This window comes from Ochotona princeps, chromosome 11 (genome assembly GCF_030435755.1).
Source record: "Ochotona princeps isolate mOchPri1 chromosome 11, mOchPri1.hap1, whole genome shotgun sequence".
Classification (NCBI taxonomy): Eukaryota; Metazoa; Chordata; class Mammalia; order Lagomorpha; family Ochotonidae; genus Ochotona; species Ochotona princeps.
Window position 1 is genome coordinate 7,797,662 of NC_080842.1, and position 25,318 is coordinate 7,822,979.

General features: G+C 47.2%; 1 protein-coding gene across 1 annotated transcript; it reads left to right on the forward strand.

Moving 5' to 3' along the window:
• The first annotated feature begins 2,199 nt into the window (after positions 1 to 2,199).
• Positions 2,200 to 23,931, forward strand: CHRNB3 (cholinergic receptor nicotinic beta 3 subunit). Its single transcript, XM_004592745.2, has 6 exons — positions 2,200 to 2,251; positions 6,588 to 6,739; positions 7,669 to 7,713; positions 20,174 to 20,283; positions 20,731 to 21,613; positions 23,711 to 23,931. Exons 1-6 carry the CDS (start codon positions 2,200 to 2,202, stop codon positions 23,867 to 23,869), a joined length of 1,401 nt encoding a protein of 466 aa, XP_004592802.2. The 3' UTR covers positions 23,870 to 23,931.
• The last annotated feature ends 1,387 nt before the right edge of the window (positions 23,932 to 25,318 follow it).

The window sequence follows — 25,318 nt, forward strand, 5'->3', positions numbered from 1 at the left end:
TTCTGCCTGGTCCAGCTAGGTCGTTCCAGACATTTTGCGAAAAAAAAAAAAAAACAGTTGGCAGATCTCTCTCTCTTTCCCATAAGATAGGGCCAGTGTAGTAACCTAGCAGCAAAAGTCCTCACCTCGCACACACTGGGACACCATATGGGCGCCGGTTCTAATCCCAGCATCCCTGCTTCCCATCCAGCTTCCTGCTTGTGGCCTGGGAAAGCAGTAGATGACAGCCCAAGACCTTGGGAAGCGGCACCTGCATGGGAGACCTGGAAGAGTCTCCTAGCTCCTGGCTTCAGATTGGCGCAGCTCCAGCTGTGGTGGCCGACTAGGGAGTGAATGAGCAGATGGAAGATCTTCCTGTCTCTTCTCTGATGGTTACCACAGTAACCGGAGAAGGGCAGAGGTTGCCTCCAACCAGAGCCGGAATGGATGGCAGAATTCTGACAGGCCCCTCAGGCGGTGAGACCACCGTTGCACCAATGAGAGGCACAGACCCATATCCCCCCACCAATAAGGGCCGAGGCGACCCCCGTCTGGGCTTCCGTGTCAAGGAGAGTTTAAAAGGGCCCCTTCCCCGTCTCTTCCGCGCTCTTCCTCCTCTGTAGCTCACTGCTTCACATCTTCCTGCTGCTTGGGGAAGGGAAGCCCGTGGCCGTGGGTCCTGAAATAAAGGCCATCTAAATTCTTTTCGTATATTTGGCTGAATTATTCTTTCCCTGATGGTCAGTGAGTCTAACATTTTGGCGAGCAGTGAATCTAAAATTCTCCTCTCTGAATATCTGACTTTCCAATAAAAAATAAAATAAATCTTAAAAAAAAATACTCAAATAAATAGAAATAAAATTCAAGGAACAAATATTACCTAAAGCATACAGCCATCTTCAAGAAGTTCATACATGTTCATTTTATGAAAAAAACTCTATCTGGACTTAAAAATTCTTTTTTGCATCTAAACAAACTCATTTTTTAAATTCCATTTTCCACAAACTTTGAGATACATGGTTTAAAAAGATTTCCTGCATGTGAATACAGTATCACCAAAGTGCCACCAGGGGGCACCCTAGGCCCAGGCCTCATCTTCAGTACCTTGGGTCCCTGTTGTATGCCAAGTCTGGGATGTGCCAAACTTGGGGAAAATGCCCAGCACTTCCAGAAAACGTTGACCTTTTTTTTTTTCTTAATACGTATTTATTTGGAAGGCAGAGTTACAGAGAAAGAGAGAGACGCACAGACACAGAGCCAGCGATTTCCTTTAGTGGTTGCAACAGATGGGTTTGGCATGCCAGAAGCCTGGAGCTCTGTCCAGGTGTCCCACATGGGTACAGGGGCCCAAGCTCTTGAGCATCTCCTGCTGTTTTCCTGGGAGTGTTAGTAGGGAACTGGATCAGCAGCCATGCGGGCAGGTCTCGAACTGCTGCTCTGACATGGGCTGCCGGTGTTTCAGTTTGCCCACGATTTGGCCCCAAACCCAGGCATTCTGATGTGGGTACCCTGCCCAGTATCTTGCCTTCCAGATCAACGCCCTCCCACCCTGGGCTTTCCAGGAATGCATGTGGCCTTTGCATGTGTGTGTTCAGGGCCCACCGGGTGTGCTCAGGACTGAGATGGTCAGCTGTGGGGAAGCAAGCAAGCACTACCCATCCCCAGGTATCCTGAGGAAAGAGGGTGACAGCCCACCCTGACTCCCTCTTGGAGGCATGATACAGGGGGGCATGGAGAGGAGGGCAGAGGGATCCTGAGGGCATGAGCAGGATCCCTCAGAGCATGAGCAGGCTCTGCCACGGGCAGAGAGCAGAGGAATACTTTGCTGCTTCTTTCCCTGTTGAGTGTTGCAAGGTTCCACGGTCCCTTGACTCAGATGATAAACCCTGAGAGAGGTGGCGTAGGGTGTCAGAGGCTGTCCAGCCCCATCTCCCAGGGAGAGCCAGGAGTTAGGACCCAGGGACAGGGGGCAGCCCTGCCCAGACTCCTCTTCTAGGGAGAGTCAGGAGTTAGGACCCAGGGACAGGGAGCAGCCCTGCACACTCTGCCAGTTGCCCAGGAATCCACACGTTCACTTACAGCACCGCACGGGGCGTCTGGCTTCCCCTGGGCTTGCCCGCCAGGCTTGGAGCCACTTGCGATCTCTTTCCAAAGCCTCCTTGTGCAACAGAAATGCTCTGTGGTTCCCAAGGAGTACACATGTCTGCTCGCCCTGCCATGATGCTGCTGGATGTCATTGTGGTGTTTGCTGTACTCCACCTCCCTACCTCGGGTAAGCTCCACTTCAATGAAAGTAAAATAGCAGTGAGAGAATTGCTTAAGCAAAGGATGCAGAATTACCATGTTGACAATGTCAGGATTGGAAAATGTGATGTGCAGAAAGCTTTAGGACAGAACTACAAAGCACGGCTCCAGTGAGTGCGTGGCTTAGCGAGCTGTGCGGACAAATTCCACAATGTGCATATTTTGTCATTTTTGTGCTACTCTCAATCCTTAGGAGCAGGGTAAAAAGATGTCAGGTGGGAACACGCTATTGAACGCACTCAATGTCAGACTGTTTCGAGTCTTTCGTACAGAAATTTTCTATAGCAACACTTTCATGTCGCCGCTACTAATAAAGACCTCTGTGAGTAGATATTTAATTTTGTCCAGTGCACCCTGTATATCTATACAGATGTTTTAATACTTTTGTGTATGCAAATAAGGTTAGTGTTTTTGGCTATCAGAAAACTGTATATATATGTGTGTGTCTCTATAGACATATGTGTGTTTTATGGCTGTTAGTTGATATGCAAGAATTATTAACCAAGAAAGAGGACAAATAAAAGAGAGAGAGAAAACAAAAAAAAAAAAAAAAGGAAAGAGGAAGAAAATGCTGAGTTTGAGCAATGGTGGCAATTTGTTACTGCTGGTTTTCCGGGGTTTGGACTCTTTCACTGTTTTATGTAACTTGAAAACAGAAAATTCTTCTCTTTGAGCCAGAAATCATATAAAGCTGGGAGCCAGACAGTGAGAAAAGCTTTGTTCCACTGGGCAGTCACATGTATTGCTTTACACATTACTTTATATATATATGTTTTTGCCTCATTGAACTAGGGAAATTTTCGAGTGGAAAACTGCAGGCACTAAGATAGGCTGCCCAAGCCCAGGCATAAGTCATATTCTTCAAAGTCACGGAGCTGTGAGGCACACCTGGACAGCATCCTGTCTTCAGGCGTGGCCTTTTCCTGCGTGGGTTACTCAGAAGCAGGCACTGTGACTTCCAAATGCAGCAAGCCCTCTTTCAGACATGACTGGCTTTGGACTCGGCCAAGTCTCCAATGCAGTTTGCCAATCTGAAAGTGACTGCCACTGTCTAGATGCTTCTGCCTGCTTTTAGTGCCCGTGGGTCTGCTGCTTTCCCACCTGCACTTACCAGCACAATCTACTGGTTTTGAAAGACTTGATTCTAACAGTCTTTCCCCAGGGACCTCTCACTGGCGAGCAAGGGCAAGGACTCGGTGGCACAGCCCCTCTGAGCACATCGCGGGGACGTTCTGGAGTGAGCTGCACACGCCTGCTGCTTGCTCCCCGTCGTGGAGGCTGCCAGAGGTTGGGCCCTAAGCTGGCTGTCTCTGTTTCTCACCATGTGTGATAAGTCTCATCCACGGTCACCGATCTCCCACGTGGCCACGTTTCTAGAGCCACTGAGCACTTTGTTTCGCTCTGTCCTGTCTTTCCTGAGCGTCTTCAACAGTCACTTCTCCTGTGAAAAAAAACTGGGTTTAAATGACTCAAAACAACTTTTTTGTCAAGTGACAAGGGGTGGTCTCTTCCCCAAAGCCTTTGAGTCCCCACGCTATCTCTTGCACTTGCTCTCAGCAAGGAGAAGCTGTGTCATTCAGTAAATATTTACTGGGTGTCTGCTGTGTCCTAAGTATGGTCCCATGACCTGAGGATATGAGAAGGAATACAATAAAGTCAATTGAGTGGGTGCTTATCCCGGCAAGAATCCATGAAATATTTATTATTTGATTTCTCCCCCAGGGCTAACTCCCTGTGCTAACACAGGGAAGGCTGTTACATTTATCGTATACAACTTTTTCTGGGGCTCGGGGGAGACAAGGTGATAACGCAAGGCAAAAAAACAGACTATACCAATAAAAAATATTCATCTCCCATTCGTACTTTCTGGGCTTCAGTTTTTGGTTATTTCTTTACTCTCCTGGTTGAGGATAAAACAAAGATATGAACAAATACTGTCTTGAATGAAACTGTAAGATGCTGGGGAACTTGGACCTGCTGCATGTTGTCTGGTGTTGATTCTGTGTTAGGGTGCAGTTGTCAACATTTTGTAGAATAGGGGTGTTGATGTTGAGGTGGAGCTGACCACAGAAGGCTTCCGAGTGTCTCCATAAAGGAACAAACGGGCCAAATGGACAAGCCCTAGGTTCCCAGGGACAGCTGCTGCTGTGTCTTGCACCAGCCCCAGGCACCTCAGCCACCTTCCTGCTTGCTTTCACACAGAGCCCTCAACTGCTTGCAGCCGCCAGAGAGCCTAACCTAACCCGAGACCACCTGGGTCCCCTTGCCCAAGTGCCCTCTTAGCTGCCACAGAGCAGCCGGCCTAGGTGCACCTCACATCAGGGCTCGCTTTGGCTTCTTTCAATGGTTGCTCTGTTAGGTTACCTTGAGTGACTGATGGAAAGAGAAATCCTGAAGGCACCGGATATGTGCGCTGCTGGGGGGCCCACCCTGCTTACTCTGCCGGCCGGAGGGGGTGAGGACTGAGTGCCTCGCTTGCAGTCAGGGCCAGATGGCCTGGCCGACTCTAACCTGAGCCTCGGGCCTCTCGGGATTAGGAACGTCTTCGCTGGAAGCTTGCTCTAAAGCGTGATGAGGCTGGCGAGAGGTCAGGTGCTCTGAGCCGGGAACAGTGCGCCTTCCCTGAAGCGCTTGCACAGCCTGGCTCCATGAACAGAAAATAAATAACACAGAGCAGCTCTCACCTCAGCCTCCAAGCTGCCTGCATGGCTCCCTGTTTCTCCCTCTGCCTGTGGACCCCCACCCCCACCCCGTGGGACCCCCAGGGGGCAGTCGTGAGGCAAAGATGGTGGAGAAAAGATTAAGCAGACAGGAAGAAGGAGGGGCGGGGAAACAGATGGAAGCAACAGAATTTGTCTTCCCACTTCCCAAAAAGAGATGGCCAAGAGTTGGAACAGGTTAGAAGCATCCACTCTGGGGCCGTGGGGTTGGGCGCGTGTGCAGGACACTATGAGGGCAGGCTGAGGGCAGGCTTGCAGGAGGTTAAGCACCTTGAGGGACAGTGCCCAGGGGCCGTGTCCAGGAGCGAGGTCCCCAGACAAAGTCTTCAGTGCGAGATGCCACAGCAGTGAAGGGGGTGAAGGTTTCCCTCAAGCCAGGCCGGTGCCGCCTATGGTAATGATTCAATACCATCATCCCAGGCATTGCAGCACTTGGAAACCACAGTCCAACGTTTTGGAAAACATAGTGCAAACCACCCAACAAGACCAGGCAGGAACTAGGAATGTGTGTCCACAGAGCTTTAGTGTCCAATCTTTTGTGGCAATAAGGGGAAGGACCGTGGGGAAGGCAAACAGTCATTTGCTTCCCCTTGGTCATCTGCAATGATAGGTGGGTGGCAAGAGTGCTGACATGTGAGAGACCACCGGCCGCTCATCAGTGGGCGACCCGACCCTTCACATCCCTCCTTGACCCTGGAGGAACCACGGTATTTAACAGCTGTGAGGCAGGGCTAGGGTGGCCTTGGTTCTCTGTGGGTTTGTTGTCTCAGGGGTGGACTCGGCGGTGACCCTGCCCACTTAGCCCTGCCTCCTCTCCTGGGGTGGAGGACTGTTAATGGCCACACCGGTACCTCCCACCACTGCTGTCTTGACCTTGTTGTTATAGAAGCTGGTACTCCAGTGTGGAATGTGGACATATTAACTACCAGGTCTTTCTCTCTCTCTCACACACACACACACATACTTTTTGAAATACCCTCATATGTATCTCAGCGATTTAAAAAAAATGTTTTCTGTGGCAAAGCATATGGTGCAGAGAGTTGCCCACACATCCGGGGACTGACCAAGGAAGCAGTCAGTCAGGGAGGGTCCGTTTCCCCAGGAGGACACTCCAGCTCCAAGCTGGCGCTCACCCTGGGAGGCAGTAGGGATGGCTCAAGTGGCCGTTCCCACCACCCACATGCAGGAGACCCTGATGGAATTCCCAGCTCCAGGTTTCAGCCTGGGCTGGCTACAGGTGTCACAGGTGTCTGGGGAGTGAGCCAGTGGGTGGAAGCTCTCTCTGTCTAGCACAACGGACCATGAGAAGGGAAGGAGGAACTTAAGTGACACGGGTGGGCAACAGTGTGTGTGGAGAGCCTCTGGGCATGGCAGATGGGAAAGCGAGTGGCTGTTGTGGGTCCTTTGGGACCAAGGTGTTTACTCCAAGCAGGCACGACGCTGTTTTGAGCTGTGCATGTTGGGGGTGGAGGGTGAGTTTGCAGAACACTGGTCCACTCAAAACCGCCCTGGCTGAATCAGACCATTCAAAATTCTCCAAGTGTCCAACCAACCGGTAACTCAGCGTCTCCTGACCCTTAACAGCCTCTGCAGGACGCAGTTCAATAGCTGACAATGAGGACGCCCTCCTCAGGCATTTATTCCAGGGATACCAGAAATGGGTTCGCCCTGTGCTGTATTCCAACGACACCATCAGAGTGTATTTTGGATTGAAACTCTCTCAGCTGGTGGATGTGGTGAGTAATCTTGGCACCATACTTCCTTAACCTGTTAGTAAGTCTCAGATTTTTTTTTTCTTTCCTGTGTCTGGTATTCCCACTTAAAAGTTACTGTGAGAGAAAAGTCTGCGCTGAGTTGTATAGTAAACTTCCAATGCGACAACACTATGAGTGTGGGAACCTTCTGGAGGAGGGTGGGTGTGGTGCTCCCTTGCTGTCCCAGGAAGAGGAGTGGGCAGCTGGAGGGCATGGGGCTGGAGGCCAGGGCTGCTGCTGTGCTCAGAGGGCTCTGGCCATGCCCGGGCAAGGCAGGCCGGGGCTGACTGTGACCAGAGCAAGGGCCATTCCTGCTGTCCCTCCGCCGCCCCTGCTGCCCCTTTCTGAGCTCAGCTGCGCATGTCTCCAACACGCTCCACTATTTCTCCTGCTGGGCTGCCACTTCTGCCATGATTATTTTCTTGGGGAAATCAGGGAAATTCAGCTCCCCTAATACAGCAAAATGGTCATGCTGGGGGTCCCCCAAACTCCCACAATGCCCAGTCCCCGGCCCACCCCACCGCCCACACACGCACACCTCATCAGCACAGTGCCTTAGGATTGTTTGTAGTATTTCCAAAGGCAATTATTTGCACCCTTAAAGTGTCCTCTATTTACATAATTGCTTATATAAATTCATATAAAATGTTATGTGAATTCACTTCATATAAACCTTGCCACAACAGCTATTGGTTTTCATTTTTGTTTTAAGCAAAATATGTATTGTATTTAGAATCACAGTCCTCCTAGCTGTTCTGTTCTGGAGTTGATGATCCTCTGTGCTTCAAAAGGTGACACTCAGGCAGGACTTTCTCATAAAAAGCCAAAAAAAAAAGCAACCCCCCCCCCAAAAAAAAACATGCCCTTGTTTAATTTTGATGACAATGTCTTTTTAACTGTCATTCTCTTAGGATGAAAAGAATCAGCTGATGACAACAAATGTGTGGCTCAAGCAGGTAAATTTCAGCCCAAGGATTTTAATCTGCTGACTCAGTAATTTGATTTCTTCTTTTGTGGAAAATAATCATCTCAGGAGGCTTAATGTGCTCCTCGGGACGGTGTCTGGGGCTGGCCCGGAAGGGTCCGTCTCCCAGCTTCATCTTGTGAGTGTTGGAGGGAGGATCCTGGACACTCCTGGGCATGGGAGCATGCTTGTAAAAATTCCTGCAAAGTGGGATTAAAAGAGAAGTTTACCTTGTTGCAAGAGGCTTATAAAGACATGCATGGTATTTTCATAGGACTCATTTTCCTTGAGCATTTTCAAAAATTTAAGAGAAACAGAGAGAGAGAGAGAGAGAACACTCCCATCTACTGGTGCACCTTTCAAATGCCCAAAGTGGCCATGCTGAAGCAAAAGCCAAGGACTCAATCTTGGTGAGGAATTTCAGCACATCAAATGCAGGGAGCCAACCGCTTGAGCCATCACTTGCTCCTGGGAGCTGTAATTGGGAATGAAGCCAGGACTTGAACTAGGCACACCCATTTGGGATGCAGGTATGCCGAGTACAGTCTTCTTGTAAGACACATTCAGTTTTATTTGAAAGGCAGAGTTAGAGAGAGAGAAGGAGAGACACAAAGAGATCTTCCATCTGCTGGTTCTCACCCAAATGACTGCAACGGCCAGAACTGAGCCAGTCCAAAGCCAGGAGATTGGATCTCCACCCAGGTCTCCCATCCGGGTGCAGGGGCCCAAGCACCTGGGCCATCTTCCCATTGCCTTCCCAGGCACATTTGCAGGGAGCTGGATCCGAAGTGAAACAGCCAGACCTCCAACTGGTGCTCATGTAGTATGCTGGTATCGCAGGTGGTGACTTAACCTGATATGCCACAACATTGGCCCCAAGCATCTACTGTTTTCCCTCCAAGCGTGAGATGTTTGGGCTTAGGAAGCTGAGAACAATAAAATAACCCCTCTGCGCACTCACGCTCTTCTCTTCTCCCCACTCAGTTCCTCCTACACTGCTCTGTAACCATCTCTCGCATAGACTCCAGCTCTCACGTGGAGTCTGCTGTGCTTTTCTTACGATTTGGGAGATGAGGAGTTACTGCAGCCCAGGAGAGCAGCATTAGACCTGAAGGGACAGAAGCCCTGGCCTCCTGGCACCTTAGTGACAGCCGAGTGATGACCCCACAATCCTAGTAGCCTGGGGAATACCATCAACCAGATGAAATCCCATCCACTTCCGGCACTCAGAACAGAGCCAGGCAAATCTATCCGAGTGGAGCAGGCTGACTCAGCTCTCACAAAAGGCCGGGCTCCATGCCTGGTGAGCCACGTGAACCCTCTCGCTTTCCACTCCCAGGCACTTTCTAAGATGGGGCCTTCTATCACACCCACTTTACAGGAGTGGAGAGTCGAGGGGCCCAGCAGCGTCTGCCTGCCGCAGAGAGGTCATGCCTTGCCGAAGGCACCGGCTTGCCTTTCGGTACCACTCGCGACCCTGCTCTGCATGGCCACTCCAGAGTGGCTCGGGAAATTGGTCTAAGACACCGAGCGGAGACCGGTGAGATTCATTCCATCTCCCACTCCTGCTGCAGGATTTCGTGAGCACCTGGAAGTGGGGAGTAACACATGATCTCATCTTCACGAATAGGGTGTGGGGTCTGTGTCGTAGTGGAAATGAATATGTTCATAGGTGGAAGCAGAGAGGAGTATGTCCTCATGCATGCAGGGCAAGGATGGACTCACAGCAATACGGCTAATAATCTCTTGCAAACAAATCATAAATAAAATTTTTTTTGAAAGAAAATGGTTACGTAAGACAATAGATACTTGGGGTCAGTGTTGTAGCCTTGTAGGTTAAGCTTCCTCCTGCAATGCCTGATTCCCGTGTGAGCACCTGTTTGAGTCCCAGATGCTCCACTTCTGATCCAACTCCCTGCTGATGCTCCTGGGAAAGTAGCAGGAAACGGCCCGCATGCTTAGATTTCTGCACTCACGTGGGATGGATGAAGTTTCAGGCTCCTGGCTTTGTTCTGGCCTAACCCTGGGCATTTCAGTTATTTGGGAGAGTGAATCAGTGGTTGGAAGATCTATCTTTCTAACTCTGCTTTTCAAAAGAAATAAACGACTGAATCTTTTTTTTTTTCAAGGTTTATTTATTTTTTTTATTGGAAAGTCAGATATACAGAGAGAAGGAGAGACAGAGAGGAAGATCCTCTGTCTGGTGATTCACTCCCCAAGTGCCCACAAAGGCCAGAGCTGAGCTGATCTGAAGCCAGGAACCAGGAACTTTCTCTTCCGAGTCTCCCACTCAGGTGCAGTGTCCCAAGGCTTTGGGCTGTCCTTGACTGCTTCCACAGTCCACAAGCAGTGAGCTGGATGGAAAGTGGGGCCACTGGGATTAGAACCAGTGCCCATATGGGATCCCATATGGCGAGGTCTTTAGCCGCTAGGCTACTGTGCCGACCCGAGGACTAAGTCTTAATAATAATAATAATAATAAATTTCACATTTTCAAAAAAGATGATTCACAGTAAAAGATATGTCCATAAGGTCTCATGCTGACAGAGAAATCACAATGCTGCCAAGAGAAGATCCAAAGCTCTGAGGAAGAGAGTCCCCTTGGGTCTCATGGGGCAGACAGAAGGTCTGCAAGGGGAGAAGGAAGTGATGAGGGCTGCCCAGACCGACAACATTCATTCTGAGGGGACTTTACATGGGTCCTTGTGCACCTGGGCGCAAACCACAGGAGTTCTGCCCCATCCTGCCCATGGGCTGCGATCAGACGCCTCCCCTCTCAGATGCCTCCAAGTGCCCATTCATAACCCCATGGAGAACCAGCTTCTGTGCCCTCGGACACAGTGCCTCGCATGGTGGCACACGATCCGCTTTTCCACACTCTCTATTTCCGTAGTTCACCTCTGCTATATATAGACATTCCTCTTCGATCCCCTCAACCAAGGACCTTTGAGAAGCACACCTCTGGTGACACCGGAGACAGTTGGCATGGAGCTATTTTTATGTTATTGATTGTAATTTGCAAACTCGCCTTTCTCCTTTGCACTTTCACAGCGTAACCAAAACCCTACAAACCATGGGTATATGATTAATGTTGACTCACAAAAACGACGCGAGAAAGGATGGAATGCCCTAGCCCTTGGACTCCACGCCACCACAGCCAGCATTGAAAACAGATCATTGTTAGCGAGGAAGCAGAGCAGGAGACTAACCTTAAAGAGGCAGGAGTGTTAATCCCTTTGCCTAGACGTTACCACATGAATCGTTGCTATGACCGTGAATGCCAAGTTCACAAACTCAGCAAGCATTTACTGAACACCTACTCCATGCTGGGTACTGGTGAGGGAAGTGAACTAGGCGCTGTTGAGTAAGGGTGATGAATGAAGCAAATAACAGTGCAAGGTGTGTTCTGCATTTATTGAAATATTGTATTGTACCCATCAATGTGTACAACTATTAATATTAATCAGAAGTTATTATTTACTTAAAGGCAGAGTGATGGGTTGGCACTGTGGTGTAGCAAGGAAAGCCTGTTATGCCAGATCCCTCATGGGTGTGGTTTGATTTCTGGCTGCTTCTGATCCAGCTCCCTGCTGATGTGCCTGAGAACGCAGTGGAAGATGGCCCAGGTGCTTGGGCCCCTGCACCCAAGGAGCAGAACTGAACGAAGCTCCTGGTTCCTGGTTTCAGCCTGGCCCAGCCCAGGTCATTCTAGCACTCTGGAGAGTGAACCAGTAGATGCAAGATCTGTCTCTCTCTCTCTCTTTGTCCCTCCCTCTACCTCTTTCTATGGCTCTGCCTTTCGAATAAAACACATAGGACCCAGCACGATGGCCCAGTGGCTAAATCCTCTTTTTGCATGCGCTGGCATCCCATATGGGTGCCAGTTCATGTCCTGGCAGCTTCACTTCCCAGCCAGTTTCCTGCTGTGGCCTGGAAAAGCAGTCCAGGATGGCTCAAAGCCTTGGGACCTGCACCCACATGGAAAACCTGGAGGAAGCAGTCAAGGATGACCCAAAGCCTTGGGCCCCTGCACCCCCGTGGGAGATCTGTAAGAAGCCTCTGCCTCCTGGCTTCAGATCAGCTCAGCTCCAGCCTTTGTGGGCACTTGGGGAGTAAACCAGCAGATGAAGATCTTTTGTCTCTCCTCTCTCCTTCTCTCTGTAAATTAAGATTTATTTATTTTTATTGGAAAGTCAGATTTACAGAGAGAGGACTTTAGCCACTAGACTACCACTCCAGGACCCAAATATAGATAAATATAGATAAAAACAAACAAACAAAAAGTAAACAGGCTCCCTAAGGAAACAATTCATAATTAAAGTAGTTATCACTAAAATAAATAAATAAGATACATAAATTAAAAAAGAAGAAGGAAAAAGGCAGAATGACAGAGAAAGGAAGAGGGAAAGAGACAAACAGCAGCAGCAGCAACAACAACAACAACAAACAACAACGGCTTAACTTGCTATGCCACAATGCCCGCCCATCATTTTAAGGAAATGAGAAATGCTACCTGGCCTGATTTGATCATCCCATATGGAACACCTGCACTGAGTCATTACACAGACCCCATAAATATGTACAATTAATATGAGAACGTAAAAATAACTCTAAGTGACCCTGGCTTCCCTGTAGTAGAGACACTGTCAGCTCTCCAGTCCCCACTCCAAGGCAGGTATTAGGACTGGAATGCCTACTGAGGCCAAGGTCTGGCTCAGCTTCTGATCACACTTTTAGAGCAACCAGTAATTCAGCCAAAGTGCTGAATGCCTCACACAGCAAGCTGGCCTTGGAGGACTACAGAGCCTGCTCTACAGTGGTCAGAACAACCCTAAAGGTCACAGCCATCTCCCCGAAAGTCAGCTGTCCATCACCTGCCCTGGCACCTATGCACCCCCGGGCGTGTCTCCCACCGACACTCACCACCTGACTTTTTCCTCTCCCCCCACCCCTGATAGCCTCGCTCTGACCTTGGCAGAGGAGGTCAGCTTGGACTTTCTATTCAAGTGGGCAAGGACCAGAGGCCTACAGTCTGAAGTTGGAGGCATCTTGTCTCTCTGAGCCTCAGTGTCTTCATGTAGGATGTGGAGTCAGTGTCCGACCCACTGTGTCCTGGGGGGTTAAGTGAGATAACATGCAGGAAGATGACCAGCTCAGTGCACATCACTTCTTCTCATCTCCGTCATGGGCTTTTCATTCTTTTTTAAAGGCAAATAACATTTCTTGGCCTTCACCACTCACAGATTTGGGAGTAATGTGAAACATAGTATGTTTAATTTGGCTTTTAAGAATTCTTTTTTTTAAAGGCATAGCTTAGCTCTGGTTCATTTTTAAAAAACTATTTATTTGGAAGACAAATATATAGGGAAAGGAAGATCACAGAAAAACAAAGATCTTCCATCTGTTGGTTTGCTTCCCAAGATAATTGCAATGTCTGGGGCTGGTCAGGCCGAAGACAGGAGACTGAACACATTAGCAGGAAACCAGATTGGAAGTGGAGCAGTTGGGACTTAAACTGGTGCCTATAGTGATGTCCTGAGTGGTGGCTTAACCCACTGCATAACACCAGCCCCAGAGGGTTTCACCTCTACCTCAGGGATGCCCCAAGAGGCTGCAGCTCAAGGCAATGGTGAGGACTGGCTGCTGAAAATAAGAATAATTTGAGGGCTTTATTTATAGCTAAAACAAACAAGCGAACTCTAAGATTTTGGTTTAAATTTTGTTTCTGGATCATGATACTAGCTGGACATTTCCGAGTGAGAATTCAGGTAATAGGTGTAAGAAAATACCTTTTTTTAAGGGGATCTACATTTAAAAATGGATTGAAGACTGAGTTTTCTAAATTGATGAACCTAAGCTTGGACTGTGTGCTCAGTCACTGCTGAACTTTCGTGTGGGTTCCCTCCTATCTGGAGCTTTCCTGTTGCCTGCCAAAACCAGGGTCCCCACCCAGCTGCCACGCAGAGTCCTTGTTTGTGAAGGACTTTGCCATGCAAATGTGAGGCAGCCTTTCTCATCCTCTGATCCAATAAGGGAGATGAGGGCTAGGCATCTCCAGAGAGCGTCAAAGAGAGCAGGAAAGGACCAGAGATCTCCAGGTACCTTAGCAAACAACCCCAAGCACGTGAGCTGTGAATCCTCCACTGGATGTGCTGTGCGCTGTGTATCACGGCCATGCTGGTTTCCAAGAACACGCTGGCCAGGCATGTTGGGGAGATCGCTGAGACCCCCGGCTCTAGTTACAGAATGACACTGTGATTATGAGCAATGTCTCCTACCGCCCTGCAGGAAGTGCAGATGCTGTGCGTCAGTGACTTGTGTAAGCCACATAACTTCCTAGTTCTCCTGGGAAGTGCGGTGCTCAGTGCTTCAGACCCTAACTCGGAATGCCTTCTCTCTCCCAGGCACACTGGAGTAACAGTACGGACTCTGAGCTCCACCTAGCTCCTTTTTCTTGACCAGTTGGGAATGCAATCTGCATCCAGTACAGATTTGTCTATATCTTCAGCAAGATTGCATGTGCACCCCCCCCACACACCCAATCCCTGAACATATATTCATTCCTTCCTCCTCTTGCCATCATCCACTCGGTTGCTTAGCCTTCACATCGTGGCAGCTTCTCAGAAGGATCTCCCCCGCCCACTGGGCAGTGCTGTGTCCCACGCTGCCGTGAGGGGTGGGTCCGGCTGTTCATCTGCGTGCTCCCTGATTGTATCAGTCCAGGCTTGTATTCCAGGGCAGCAGGGACCAGCACTGCACTCAGAGCTGGCCAGTCTTGCACTGTGTTGAATGCATGAGTTCCTTCAATGCTGGGAGCCTCAGAGACCATCTGCTGTTATCCCTGACCACAGCTGTCACTCCTGCTGCCGGAGGGGCTTGTCCCAGTTCCCTTAGCACAAGCCCCAAAGTGTGTTTGTTCACAGCGGTGTGCAGCCAGTCAGGAGGCCTGTAACTGGAGTCACACTCCTTCCTGCTTAGAAGAATGGATGCAGGTAGATATCAGGCCTGCTGGGACTGTAGAGGGAAGGAAACTGGATCTGCTCATCCGAGGATTCCGTTCCCAGCAAAATTCCTGCCGCAAATGAAAGCTTGACTCTCCAGGCCAACTCATGGAACTTCAGAGAGTGGGTCTAGCGCGTGGGGCTGCGCACAGTACACCTGCCCCAAGCGTGGTCTCTGATGTCTCTGGGCTTTGTACCTGCAGGCTGCTGCCTATGACTATCAGATCTCTCCCAAGGTCAGAGGAGAGCCCATTGCTGGCAAGTGACAGGAAGCCCCATTCAACCAGTGCCCGCAGAAAGAGGGCCAGGTGACTTTTGCAATCTGAAAAGGCCAGGGACACTTCCTCCCAGGGACTCGAGCAAGGATCTCATGCTTGCTCTTCTCACTGAGTGCCTCTGGGTTGATCCCACCCTTAACCAGGCCCTTCTCTGGTGGTAATGAGCAGGGATCATCAGGAATAGCAAAATAATGTCTTGATTTTCCATAATTTCATTTCAATGATTACATAAACATTTCCCTCCCCACAGTCACCCCCAAAATCTGGAGTAAGAAATTGCACATGGGGCGGTTAAGACACAAGTTAGGACATCTTCATCCCACAGCAGAGTCTCTGGTTGCAAGTCCTCCCTGTGCTGTCATTCCAGCTTCTTGCTAACACATATCCTGAGAACAGCAGGTGACGGTCCAAATGCTTGGATCCCTGCAACACATGTGGGAGACCTACCTGGGCATCTTCACTCCTGGTTCTAGTCCCAGCTGTCATGGGTATTCGGAGGGTGAATACCCTTCTCTCTTAGTCTCTCTCTCTCCCCTTCTCTTTCAAAGAAGCAACAACAACAAAGAAACAGCGAAACATAAAGATGTATGTCACTGTTTCATCATCTTCATCTTTTCTCACGGAAGCCTCAACTGTGTTTTGATTTAAATTCAAATAAGATGGAAAAACCGTTAGGGTAGAGCCTTTCTTGCCAGTGCCTTCTCACTGCCCCGAGACAGGAACAATAGGTTTCTGAATATTTGCACAAAATTTTTCTTACAAAGAAAATAATATAAATAACACTCTAATACAAATAAAAGATAACATGTAATTATAACTAACAAATAAAATGATTATGACATAGATACGATGGGTATATCCTATATACATACATATATATATATGTATATATGTATATGTATATGTATATGTATATGTATATGTATATGTATATGTATATGTATATACACAATGGAATATAATATAACTAAACGTTGACCAACTAGAAATACCAGATTGGTTCAGTATTTGAAAAATCAGTCAGTGTAATTCATGATGTTAAAAGATCAAAGAAGAAAAGTCATATGATAAAGCAGTTCAATTGTATTAAAAGACTTGAGAGAAATCCAATAGATGCTGAGAAGTTTTTTGACAAAATTTAACATCTACTCAAATTAAAAAAAAGTTCATCAAATATAGCAGGAATCTCCCCTTAAGCTAATAAGGGAATCTTACAAAGAAGCAAAATCCAACATAATATTTAATGGTAAATAACTAAATGCTATCAAGAACAAAGCAAGAATATTTATTCTCATTGTTGCTGTTTAATATCGTAATGGAGATCCTAACCAGCAATTTAGGCAACAAAACAATAACAGGCATTCAGAAACACAACTGTTTGCAGATGGCAAAATTGTCTATGTAGAAAAACTGCCAAAAATAGGTCTAAAATCTAAACGAGCTAAGCAAGATCAACACACTAAAGTTAATTGTATATTTACATACTAGAATTAACAATTAAAGCTTTAAAAAAAAAGATTTATTTTATTTTCATTGGAAAGTCAGATATACAGAGAGGAGGAGAGACACAGAGGAAGATCTTCCATCCATTGATTCATTCCTCAAACAGCTGCAACAGCCAGAACTGAGCTGATCTGAAGACAGAAGCCTGGAGTCTTCCACACGACTGCAGGGTCCCAAGGCTTTGGGCTGTCCTCAACTGCTTTCCCAGGCCACAAGCAGGGAGCTGGAAGGAAAGTGGAGCAGCTGGGATTAGAACTATGTGCCCATATGGGATCCCAGTGTGTGCAAGGTGGGGACTTTAGCCACTAGGCTACTGTAGCAGGCCCAAGCAATTAAAACTTTTAAAATATTGGGACTGGTGTTGTGGCACTCCACGCTGCTCCTCTGCTCTGTGGTGTCACCATCCCATAGGGGTGCTAGTTCACATCCCACTGCTCCATTTCCGTTCTCTGTTGCCTGGGAAAACAGTGGAGAATTGTTCAGATCCTTGGGCCTTTTCACCCATGTGGGAGACCCAAAAGAGACTCCTGGCTCACAGCTTTGGATCAGCTCAGCTTTGGCCATTGTAGCCATTTGGGGAGTTAACCAGCAGATGGAAGGCATTCTCTCTGTCCCTACTCTCTCTGTAAAAAAAATCTGCCTTCCAGTTAAAACAAATAAATAAATCATAAAAAATAAATGTAAACCATTAAGTACTGTTTACAACAACCCCCTCAAAATATATGAACTATTTAGATACACATATTTATTTATTAAGACTTATTTGTAAGTCAGTGTTACAGAGAGAGAGAGAGAGAGAGAAAGAGAGAGAGAGATCCTCCATCCACTGGTTCAGCAGCCAGGAGCTTCATCCGCATCTCCCACATGGGAGGCAGGGTTCACCTACTGCTACTCTTTTCAGGCTATTAGTGGGGAGTTGAGTCCAAAGTTTAGCAGCTAGAACTCCAACCAGTGCCCATGCAGCATGCCAGTGTCGCAGGCAGTGGCTTGACCGGCTATGCTACAATGCCAGTCCCCTAGGCACGAATGCAAATACGTAAACTGATAAGTACAAAGCATTGAGAAGAGAAAAATGTAAGACCTAAACAAATGAAGAGATAAAGGATGTTCCTGGGTCGTAAGATTCAATATTATGATGTCCTCTTTCCTTCTCTCCTCTCTGTCCCTGTCACTCTGCTTTCAAATAGGTAACTTTAAAAACGTAAAACTGATCAAATGAACTTATAGAATTTATGCAAGGGAATTTACAAAAAAACCAGACATATCAAGAAAAAATTTTATAAATCAAATCTTCGACAAAGGTCTTTTTTCGGGATTGTATAAATGGCTCTAAAAAGTCACAACTAAAAAGGCAAACAACCTGATTTAAAACTCTGCCGGAGGCTTAACAGATGCGTGACCAACTAAGATACATAAGCGTCAAATAAAGGGGTCAAAGTGAGATGCTACTTCACATCTGTGATGATGTAGTTAAAATTACTTCAAAAGTGAGAATAGTAAGTGTTGGAGAAAACCAAAGGAACTGACTCAGAAAATAAATCCTTCTGCCATACTGGACAGTGGTTCCACAGTTCCCTGTAAGTTAAACATCTATGGCTATGCTGGGGTGGCCCAGCCATCCTACTCCTAAGTCACTCAAGAGAAACAGGGTTCATTTCACCCCAGAAAGAAAAACTCTACACAAAATGTGAAGGAACTTAAATATCCTAACCAGTGATAGAACTGTAAACTGTGGTACATTCATGTAGTGGCCTGTATTCACTGATAAGGATGAACCAACTAGAGAGTGGACAACATGGAAGAATCTAGACAGAGGTCTTGCTAAGTAAATAAAGTCCAGGTCAAGACTGTACCACCTTCTGGTTTCATTCAAGGAACAGCAAATCCTCGGGGCAGGAATGACATTGGTGACTGCTGGCAGCAGGAGATGTGAGAGGGATCATTACTGAGGGGCAGCATACGGGTACTCTTGTAGGTGATAAAACTCGCCTGGCTTGCTTCTGGGGACACAGAGAGGGAACTGCTCAACAGAGAGTAAAGAGTGGAAAGTACTGTGTTCACACCAACGCGTTCCAACTCAGGCCACCTGTGATGGCAGAGTTTCCATTGCAGGAGGAAATTGCATCCGCTTCTCAAACTGGGCAAAGCAGGAGCCCCTGGGAGAATCAAGAAAACATAGTGAATGCCTTATTAGATTGTCAGCATGACTTTTCATAAACAGAATGTCTTTTCAGACTTGAGAGTCTAACTGTTGAAAGACTTCTGTCTCCCATGTTTGTTTTTCAAGGCCTGAGTTGGACAGACCCAGCCTAAGACAGCGCCATGGTTGTTCAGGCATTGTACAGATTTTAGGACCTGGTTGTCCGGGGAAGTCAGCCATAGGCTGACTCCAGGCTTTGTAATGCCAGACTGGTCTTGTGGGGCCCCAGGAAGCCTCACGGTAGGGTGGACCCACACCTCCAGCTTTGTGAAATGCCGTACAACTGCATCTTGCGTCATTACTCAGTTATCCACAAGGGGGTAGTAGGCTGGAAGAATTTCATTTCCTAGCAGATTTCAAAAGATTCTGGATCCAGAATTCCTTTTAGGGAAGACTCCTTCTGCCTTAACTGGGTCATCCATACATCTGGATCTTCGTAATCCAATCACCTAGCCGGTCAGCCTTAGTCATCTGGATTCGTCAGCCCCTATGCAATGTTGCTGAATAATTCCATCCTTATGAAGAAAAATGGGTTTGCATCTGGAAGCTAACAGTATTAGTAATATGATTTAAGCTGTAATGGGGAGCTCACTAAATAAATTCGCATTATAATTTGAAAAGAAATTTCTAGCAAATATATTTTCATTGGATAAAACTTCTAACATCATCAAGAAGAGTCGGCAGATACTGGATCTTTCTAATTAACATACTGAGTAGATGTTAATGGATGTTTGTCTGAGTCACACAGAGGAGCTTCAGAACCATTTCTACCCATTATCATGAGGCTAAAATGTCCCGGCACCAGCCCTCCTTGAATAATCTGAGATTAGATCTATCTCATTTTTCTTCGGTTCTTCAGAGAAAATAAGAGGAAAAGATGGGTCACGGATGGGTGCCATTTGTTGCTGAGTTCTTTATTGTGAGGGGAAGAGAATAGTTTTTTTTTAAGATTTATATATTTTTATTGGAAAGCCAGATATATAGTGAGAAGCAGACAAAGAGGAAGATCTTCTATTCTCTTACTTACTCCCCCAGCGGCCACACTGGCCAGAGCTGTGCCAATCCAAAGCCAGGAGCCAGGAGTCTCTTCTGGTCTCCCACACGGGTGCAGGGCCCCAAGGCTCTGGGCCGTCCTTGACTGCTTTCCTAGGCCACAAGCAGGGAGCTGGATGGGAAGTGGGGCTGCTGGGATTAGAACTGGGGCCCATATGGGATCTGGCTGATGCAAGGCGAGGGCTTTACTGCGCCGGGCCCTGAGAACAAGTTTTAGAAACATCCAACAGGCCAGGTGTGTGGGTCTGGTGGAATTCCAGGTGAGGTTGGCTCAAGAAGGCGCTGTGAGGGCTGCCCTGAATCTCAGGTAGGATGACAGGGTCTACCCTGGAAGAATTTCTCTCTCTTAAGAAGCCAGCAGATGGGTAAGCACACTGAATGCTCGGAATAAAATCATCCTAGGCTGCTTTCATGCAGGAGTGGACAGACTACAAGTTACGCTGGAACCCTGATGACTACGGTGGGATTCACTCCATCAAAGTTCCCTCAGAGTCCCTCTGGCTGCCTGACATAGTGCTTTTTGAAAAGTAAGTACTACAGAACAGGCCGGTCAGATAGACATTAGCAGTAGCAAATTAATGCTTAATAAGATCATAAGATGATTCATTCTTTTTGTTTTTTTGTTTTCTTGCTTGGTAGGTCCTGTATTCATTCCAGCAGGGCAGGAACGGTAGAGGGGGTGGAGCTAGAGAAAACTAGAAGAGACGCATCCCCTGCCAGGGTGGTAGGGTGGGGGGTCACCAGGGCAAGGAAAGTGGGCAAGATGGAGCGCGGGGGAGAGTCAAGTCTCTTTTTTTATTTTTAATTAATAATTGAGCGAAATGCACAATGTTGATGGAAATGAAACAATGATCTCATTAAAATATGTATTGTAGTAGGAAATAATAAAATATAGAGTGTGATGATAGGGGGAAAAAAGCCCCCAAGTGGTCAGGGCTCAACTCCACGGCACCACGAACCTGCTTTTCTCACAGTGCCGACGGGCGATTTGAGGGCTCCCTCATGACCAAGGTCGTTGTGAACGCCAATGGGACGGTGGTTTGGACGCCTCCCGCCAGTTACAAGAGCTCCTGCACCATGGATGTCACTTTCTTCCCCTTCGACCGGCAGAACTGCTCCATGAAGTTTGGCTCGTGGACTTACGACGGCACCATGGTCGACCTCATCTTGATAGATGAGAACGTTGACAGGAAAGACTTCTTTGATAACGGAGAATGGGAGATACTTAACGCTAAGGGCATGAAGGGAAGCAGAAGGGACGGCCTGTATTCCTACCCCTTTATCACCTACTCTTTCGTGCTGAGGCGCCTGCCTCTGTTTTACACCCTCTTTCTGATAATCCCTTGCCTGGGACTGTCCTTCCTAACGGTGCTGGTCTTCTACCTGCCTTCCGATGAGGGCGAGAAGCTGTCATTGTCCACGTCTGTGTTGGTGTCTCTGACTGTTTTCCTCTTAGTCATTGAGGAAATCATCCCTTCTTCTTCAAAGGTCATCCCTCTCATCGGCGAGTACCTGCTGTTCATCATGATTTTCGTGACTCTGTCCATCATCGTGACAGTGTTTGTGATCAACGTCCACCACAGATCTTCGTCCACGTACCATCCCATGGCGCCTTGGGTGAAGAGCATCTTTCTGCAAAAACTTCCTAAACTGCTTTGCATGAAGGATCACGTGGATCGATACGGTTTCCCTGGTAAAGAGGAAAGCACACCAGGAGTGAAAGGCCAATTCCTGGGAAACAGGAGGGTCAAACAGATGAGTGATGGAGAGAAAGTACTGGTCGCTTTCTTGGAAAAGGCTGCGGATTCCATCAGATACATTTCATGTCATGTGAAGAAAGAACATTTTATCAGCCAGGTTAGTACTCTGGTGTTCACAGTCCTACTGCCCCTACTGTGTGCTCTCACACCTAGTTACAGCGGCGTGATGCTGTGCTTGCAGTGGGATGCTGTTCTGCACCCTGGCTACACAAGGCAAGCCCTGAGTGTGTGAACTTGGGGAGCAAGAAGATTACAGAAAGATAATGAGTGCAGTGAACACAGCTGTAACGTAGCTCCATTCCGTAAATGGAATGGAGCCCAACTCCAGTTGAAACAGTTCACTTATACATTATAACCTGGCAAGCCTGGTCTTGTTCGCTTGCTGGATGGGAAGCAGAGCTGCCAGATTAGAACAGGTGCCCATATGGGATCCTGGCGCATGCAAGGTGAGGACTGTAGCCGCTAAGCTACCGCGCCAGGTCCTATATTATATCTAATTTTCATGGAATCATAGACATTGTTAACCATGGTACTGAGAATAAAAAGACCAGAAATAGAAACTAAACACATATCATAGGAGATGTTTTGGTGAGAGAAAAGGAAGCAGCTACTCAGCTTCCACATTTGCTTAAAGGTCGAAGGGGTGTGGGTATCAGACTTAAAACAGTGCTGGCCTCAGACCCTACCTTCTCCTGGGAGACTCGAGACTTCTGAAACCTGTCTCAAAGGGACACAGTGAGGAATAATGACACCAAATACAAAGCCATAGTGTATCAGGTTAGCCCTTTGCCTGTGGCACTAACTTTCTATGTTGAACTCAAGTCCCGGCTGCTCCACTTCCCTGCTGACACGCCTGGGAAAGCAGCAGTAGATGGTCCAAGTCCTTGGTCCCCTGTATTCACATGGAAGACCTGGAAGGAACTTCTGGCTTTCTGCTTCAGACCAGCCCAGCCCTGGCTGTTGTGGCCTTTTGAGGGATGAACCAGCAGGTGAAAGATCTCTCCCTCTTTTTCTCTCCTTCTGTCTCTCTGTAACTCTGCCTTTAAAAAAAAAAAAAAAAAAAAAAGCCCAGTATGTTCAACAAATGTGGTTGTGTGACTAGCCAGTAAACGTTTATGCTCACCGTCACCCTGCTCCCCAGAGGAGCGGATTCCTGTCTTCTCCTTGGTTAGCCCTCTCCCTCACCAGCAGGCACTCCACAGCTGCAGCAGCCCCTAACATTGGAGTGCAAGGGCAGGCTACTGCAGCATTTGGCCACGGAGGTTGTTAGGTCATACATTTGTGGGTACGTTGATGTATCTCCCAGGTACATTAGCTTTTGCCCATCTGGGTCAGTATGGTCACACTTGCATCAATCATTCTGTTGTACTTTAATTCACTCAACTCAAGTTGTTTTCTTAGTGAAGACACATGGAGAAGAAAAGAACCACCTCCAAGAGTACCCTGTGATATTCAGGAACCATGGAATGAAAAACTAACTGAATTTTGATCCACAAAGTTGGAAATTCATACCTACGGAATTTTCCAAAAACTCCCCAGGAATGTGCCTTGTGAAAAACACTGTGAATGGTTCTTTTCACCAAGATGAACCTATCTTGTAGTTCCATTTTTTGTGAACTTTTTATTTTTACTTTTATTGGAAAGGTAGATTTACAGAGAGAAGGAAACACAGAGAGAAAGATCTTCCATCCACTGGTTCACTCCCCAAATGGCTGCAGCAGCCAGAGCTGAGTTGAGCTGAAGCCAGGAGCCAGGAACTTTCTCCAGTTCTCCCATGTGGGTGCAGGGTCCCAAGGCTCTGGGCCATCCTTGGCTATATCCCAGGCCACAAGCAGGGAGCTGGATGGGAAGTGGAGCAGCTGGGACACGAACCAATCTGCAACAGCTGGCGCCAGGAGCTTCTGCCAGATCTCCCAAGCAGATGCAGGAGCCCATGGCTTTGGGCAATACTTTATTGCTGGAAGGGAAGTGGAGCAGCTGGGATGTAAACCAGCATCCATATGGGATCACAGCACATGCAAGATGAGAATTTAGCCACTAGGCTAATGCGCTGAGGCCTTTTTTCCATGAACTGGTGTAGAAAGTGGTGTGTTAGGAGTCTTTTCAAAATCTCAGGATAATGAATTGAAAAATCACTGTATTTATGCAACTCTCCATCACCTGGAGATAAAAGGCATCTTTTTCTTTTTGGCAGGTGGTACAAGACTGGAAGTTCGTAGCTCAAGTTCTGGACAGAGTCTTCCTGTGGATCTTTCTGAGTGTGTCCGTCACCGGCTCCGTTCTGATTTTTACCCCTGCTTTGAAGATGTGGCTGCACAGTTACTACCAGGAACAAGTTTCCAGCGCCATCTAACAGATGCATTGTAGAGACAAAACTGCACCCCAGAACTGACTCCCAGCTAGCACGCTCAAGTAGACTTAATCCCATTGTGAGTCTCAGTGGGAACTAAACATCGCTTCCTGGGAAAAGGCTTAGTAGAAGTGGCTTTGTTCTTGCCTCATCTAATGGGCCCTTGCACCCATGGGGGAAATTTCAGGAAAGTTCCTGGGTCCCAACTTCATCCTGGCTCAATTCCAGGCATTATGGCCATTTGGGAAAGATATCAATGAATGAAAGATTATTTCTCTCTCTCTCTCTCTTCTCCCTCCCTCTTTTTCTGTAACTCTGATTTTCAAATAAGTGAAATTAATCCTTAAAATTTTTAGGGCCCAGTGCTTTGGCTCAGTGGCTAAATCCTTGCTTTGCAAGCATGGCATCACATTTTATATTTTATCTAAATCATCCAGAATTTTCATTCCAAAGAATTTTTATATTATACCTCCCTTTCCTTAAGAATTGTTTCTTGGCAATACTTTGTTCACACCTACCTCATAAACAATTTCACTTACTTGTTCACCACTCTATTTTTTTAAAAGATTTATTTTATTTTGTTTGGGAAGTCAGATATACAGAGAGAAGGAAAGACAGAGAGAAAGATCTTCTTCCGATGATTCACTCCCCCAAGCTACCACAATGGCTGGAGCTGCGCCAATCTGAAGCCAGGAGCCTCTTCCGGCGCTCCCACACAGGTGCAGGGTCCCTAAGCTTTTGGTCGTCCTTGATTGCTTTCCCAGGTCACAGTAAGGAGCTGGATGAGAAGTGGGGCCACTGGTATTAGAACCAGTGTTCATGTGGGATCTGGCACATGCAAAGCAAGGACTTTAGCTGCTAGGCTATCATGCCGGGCCCATCACACTGTTTTTTTTTTTTTAAAGAGTTATTTTATTTTTATTACAAAGTCAGATATACTGAGAGGAGGAGAGATAGAGAGGAAGTGGAGCTGCCAGGATTAGAACCAGCGGCCATATGGGATCAAGGCAAGGACCTTAGCCACTAGGCCACGCTGCCAAGCCCCACACTGTTTTTTTATATGAAGTTTTCTTCTTCTCTGATTTGTGTCCTCTCCCCCCACAGAGAAATACACTATGAGCTAACTATTTTTAAAGGTTTTTGAGTGTGGTAGCATTTACAAACTCTTTTGTTTCTGAAATTCCAATTGATTTTACTCTCATACTTGAATAGCAATATGGTTGAGCATGGAATTCTGGTTCAAAATAATTTTCCCTCAAAACATGAGACATGATTTCATGCTGTTATAGATGACAGACACGCTGAGCAGGAATTCTTACTCCTGATCTTGTCTGTTCTTTCCTAGAACTCTCACATTGTTCTCGTAGTCTTTGGAATTTATAAATGGCACCTGTGTGTTTGTAAATAGGGCATCCTCTTCTCTCTTTCTTTCTCCTTCGGAGCATTTGACGA